This window comes from Borostomias antarcticus (genome assembly GCF_949987555.1).
Source record: "Borostomias antarcticus genome assembly, chromosome: 15".
Classification (NCBI taxonomy): Eukaryota; Metazoa; Chordata; class Actinopteri; order Stomiiformes; family Stomiidae; genus Borostomias; species Borostomias antarcticus.
The window spans coordinates 24,722,545-24,727,544 of record NC_140248.1 but is presented as its reverse complement, the minus strand read 5'-3'; the positions used below and the strand labels follow the sequence as shown (position 1 = coordinate 24,727,544).

The following is a 5,000-nucleotide window of genomic DNA, read 5'->3' as shown; positions in this document are numbered from 1 at the left end:
CCCCGAAGGTCCAGGGGGTGTGCTGGATGAGACCCACGGTGAGTGAGACCCCAGGGGGTGCTGGATGAGACCCACGGTGAGTGAGACCCCAGGGGGTGTGCTGGATGAGACCCACGGTGAGTGAGACCCCAGGGGGGGTGCTGGATGAGACCCACGGTGAGTGAGACCCCAGGGGGGGTGCTGGATGAGACCCACGGTGAGTGAGACCCCAGGGGGTGTGCTGGATGAGACCCACGGTGAGTGAGACCCCAGGGGGGGTGCTGGATGAGACCCACGGTGAGACCCGGGGCTCCTGAGATGTGTAGCAGAGGTGGTTCGGGAACAACGCTTGTGTAATAATGTGCAGCGCCTCTGGGAGAGCCTCCTGGTCTAGTGGTAGTTTGTTTGGGTTCGAAGGCCGGTGGTTTGATCACTGTTACAGATGGATTATAACACTGGATATATGAGTCTCTGGTGATTTGCATCTCTGCGTGATCTTCAGCTCAAGAGTGGATAGACACTAGGATAGACACAGTAGCTGAAAGATTCTCCCTCGTCTCTGCTGTCACCTCACACACGCTCTCTGTGCTTCCCAGGAGTTCTGCTCTGACCCGCATTTCATCGTAGACGGAGCCACTCGCACCGACGTCTGCCAGGGAGCTCTGGGTGAGTCTCAACTCAACTCAACTTTTATTTATAAAGCACATTTAAAACAACCCAGGTTGACCAAAGTGCTGTACAGCTCCAGAGCAACAAACACAGAGCACACAACAGAACACCACAATACATCATCACAATAAGCAATATAAAATACAGAACAATCCAGGGGCCATCGGGTGTCCAGCTCAACCTGAGTTGAAGGCCTGGGAGAACAGGTGCGTCTTTAAAGAAGACTTAAAATCTCTATGGTCTGTACTGCCCTGTCTGTACTGCCCTGTCTGTCCTGCCCTGTCTGTCCTGCCCTGTCTCTACTGCCCTGTCTGTCCTGTCCTGCCCTGTCTGTCCTGCCCTGTCTGTCCTGCTCTGTCTCTACTGCCCTGTCTGTCCTGCCCTGTCTGTCCTGCCCTGTCTGTTCTGCCCTGTCTGTACCTCCCTGTCTCTACTGCCCTGTCTGTACTGCCCTGTCTGTTCTGCCCTGTCTGTCCTGCCCTGTCTCTACTGCCCTGTCTGTACCTCCCTGTCTGTCCTGCCCTGTCTCTACTGCCCTGTCTGTACTGCCCTGTCTGTACTGCCCTGTCTGTCCTGCCCTGTCTGTCCTGCCCTGTCTGTACTGCCCTGTCTGTACTGCCCTGTCTGTCCTGCCCTGTCTGTCCTGCCCTGTCTGTACTGCCCTGTCTGTCCTGCCCTGTCTGTCCTGCCCTGTCCTGTCTCTACTGCCCTGTCTGTCCTGCCCTGTCTGTACTACCCTGTCTGTCCTGCCCTGTCTGTTCTGCCCTGTCTCTACTACCCTGTCTCTACTGCCCTGTCTGTTCTGCCCTGTCTGTACTGCCCTGTCTCTACTACCCTGTCTGTCCTGCCCTGTCTCTACTGCCCTGTCTGTCCTGCCCTGTCTCTACTGCCCTGTCTGTCCTGCCCTGTCTCTACTGCCCTGTCTGTACTGCCCTGTCTGTCCTGCCCTGTCTCTACTGCCCTGTCTGTACTGCCCTGTCTGTACTGCCCTGTCTCTACTGCCCTGTCTGCCCTGCCCTGTCTGTACCTCCCTGTCTGTCCTGCCCTGTCTGTCCTGCCCTGTCTCTACTACCCTGTCTGTCCTGCCCTGTCTGTACTGCCCTGTCTGTTCTGCCCTGTCTGTCCTGCCCTGTCTGTCCTGCCCTGGGCGTGCGTGCGAGCACAGACCTCCTCTACCACGCCCATGGGCTCTCTGACAGAGGAGGAAGAGGTAGAGGAGAATAGAGAGAGACAGGAACAGCGACTCTCTCCTCTCTGTCATCACTCCTGTGTTTGGGTACTTACTTCTCATACTGTGTTCCCCAGGGGACTGTTGGCTGTTGGCCGCCATCGCCAGTCTGACGCTGAACGAGACGCTGCTGCACCGAGTCGTCCCTCACGGCCAGAGCTTCCACCAGCAGTACGCCGGGATCTTTCACTTCCAGGTACGAAGGTCACACCCACCCCACCAGGGACGACACCCACCTCCCCCTCACCCAGGGACGACACCCACCTCCCTCTCATCCAGTGATGACACCCACCTCCTTCTCATCCAGTGACGACACCCACCTCCTTCTCATCCAGGGACAACACCCACCTCCCTCTCATCCAGTGACCGGGACGTGGGGGGGGGTAAACCTCTCAACAGTAAATGGGTAGATGGATGCTTTATTAGTCCTGGGGGGGGATTGCATCATTACAGCATCAGTATACAACATACAGAATACACACACAAGGAAGCACACAATCAAGAACAGTAACCAAGTAATCAGAGTAAATACAATCTAAAATGGATTACAACAAATTAAAGTTACCACAAAACAACCCTCAACCAAGATCCATTTTGACGTTTGAGCCAATTTGATTCAATACAATTCAACTCCAATTGTATTAAGATTTAATGTTAAACTCAATACAAAGATTTCCAGTAGCAGTGTTCCCAACCCCCACCCCTCCTCCAGCCCCGCCCCGCCAGCGCTGTCCCCAGGCTACAGGAACACACCGGAGAGCTATATTTATTGGTAGTATTTATAGGTGAACGTAACACGATGTCCCTCAAGCAGCCATGTGAAGGCAGGGGAGGACCAGCACTCTGCTGCTAGATTCAGATGAGCCCCGCAGCCTAGCGCCTGGATACACATTACACTAGATATTAGACATTAGACTAGACATTAGACATTACACTACAGTACATTACACTACAGTACATTACATTAGACATTAGACATTACACTAGACATTAGACATTACACTACAGTACATTACAGTACATTACATTACAGTAGACATTAGACATTAGACATTACAGTACATTACAGTACATTAAGTATGTCAGACTTACACAGCGTACTCAGATAGTCGTGCCATCAAAAATGTATTTACACTTTTGTATAACAGAATACAACAACAACAACAACATCAACAACAACAGAAAATAAACATATTGTGCAGGTGAACATCCAAATGGCTTATAAAATTGATGTCACTTCAAAAAATCATTGGTACATAGTTATTAGTACACTAAATGACTAAAAATAAAACAGAATACAGAGAAAGACATTAACATGTGTGTGTGATATGTGTGTGAGAGGGTATGTGTGTGTGTGTCTGTGGCAAACTGTGGCACTTCTATAGCACAGAACATAGAAAGAACACACACATGAGCCTTTTCACGCTTCAGCGTGCTACCCTGGGGCTCACCCTCGCCTGTTTGCCCTGGACTGAGCTTCATGGTCACATTGATTTCTGGGGCTAGCTGCAAAATGCTGATGCTAACACAGGCTGTCAGCCATCTTAGCTAGTGGAAAGTGGCCTATAGAACACATATTGTCGGACTGGTGAAGTGTGTTGGGCAGGCAGGCAGACAGACAGACAGGCAGACAGACAAAGACAGACAGAGACAGACAGAGACAGACAGGCAAGCAGACAGGCAGACAGACAGACAGACAGACAGACAGACAGACAGACAGACAGACAGACAGGCAGGCAGACAGACAGACAGACAGACAGACAGACAGACAGACAGAGACAGACAGAGACAGACAGGCAGGGGATTCTTCCGGACGAGCTGCAGTCTTCTACATTTGCCAAGTAGCCCCATCCCCTGTGCTCCGTCCCTGCCTGGCAACCCGAGTGTGGGCACTGCGGTACTCCCCATCCCAGCCCATCCCAGCCCATCCCAGCCCATCCCATCCCATCCCATCCCATCCCATCCCATCCCATCCCATCCCATCCCATCCCATCCCATCCCATCCCATCCCAGCCCAGCCCATCCCAGCCCATCCCAGCCCAGCCCAGCCCATCCCAGCCCATCCCATCCCAGCCCAGCCCAGCCCATCCCATCCCATCCCATCCCAGCCCAGCCCATCCCATCCCAGCCCAGCCCATCCCATCCCATCCCAGCCCAGCCCAGCCCAGCCCAGCCCAGCCCAGCCATCCATCCTGGGATCTCATTAGATAGGAGGCCCCCCTGGCTTCTGTCTGCCTCTCTGTCCTGCCTCATCTAATGAGGAGATGTGATCGTATCGGAGCTCCCTCTCCAGTGCAGACGAGCATCTTAACATGATGTGACGGGACAGAGACTTCGTAGTGCGCGTTTGTCCTGGTCTGCCCTTCAGGGCCCAAAACATCCACCATAACCACCATACCATAGATAGATATGACACTTTGATAACCCCCGTAGGACCGTGGAACATAGAGCACAGAACATAGAGCACAGAACATAAAATGCAGTCAGTCAATCCCTAGCACCTCTTTTTTTTCACTGTTTTGAGTTTAGTGTCCTCGGGGACGTGGTTATCTGTGAGTTTAGTGTCCTCGGGGACGTGGTTATCTGTGAGTTTAGTGTCCTCGGGGACGTGGTTATCTGTGAGTTTAGTGTCCTCGGGGACACGGTTATCTGTGAGTTTAGTGTCCTTGTGGACGTGGTTATCTGTGAGTTTAGTGTCCTTGTGGACGTGGTTATCTGTGAGTTTAGTGTCCTCGGGGACACGGTTATCTGTGAGTTTAGTGTCCTTGTGGACGTGGTTATCTGTGAGTTTAGTGTCCTCGGGGACAGGCAGCCCGAGAGGTGGAAACAGACACTGTAACCGTTCCCACAGGTCTGGAGCGGCGTGGTTTGAGCACGGTATCGGTTCGGCACGACAGTGGAAATAAGGCTATAGATAGCATTTGTCCGGTTGTCACTCCCTCCCTCCCTCCTTCCTTCCCTCCCTCCCTCCTTCCCTCCCTCTGTCGTGTTGTTGACCTACAGTTCTATGTTGCCACCACAAGAGGCAGTGGTCCCAGCACACCAAAATAAATACACTATGACACCATTTTCTTTCCAGATCCTGGGTGGTGTAGTGGTTAACGCGTCTCCCATGCGGAAGCTC

At 52.7% G+C, this 5,000-nt stretch overlaps 1 protein-coding gene across 1 annotated transcript in view; it reads left to right on the top strand.

The window, feature by feature from the left end:
* The window catches only part of LOC311318972 (calpain-1 catalytic subunit), a gene marked incomplete at its 5' end in the record, with an annotated part of 31,769 nt that overhangs the window by 226 nt on the left and 26,543 nt on the right, over positions 1–5,000 (top strand). Inside the window, 3 exons of the mRNA XM_084450406.1 lie at positions 1–38; positions 576–645; positions 1,954–2,072. The exon at positions 1–38 is cut by the window's left edge and continues 226 nt beyond it. Of these exons, the coding sequence (XP_084306532.1) occupies positions 1–38; positions 576–645; positions 1,954–2,072 (227 nt within the window). The remainder of the gene's footprint in view (positions 39–575; positions 646–1,953; positions 2,073–5,000) is intronic.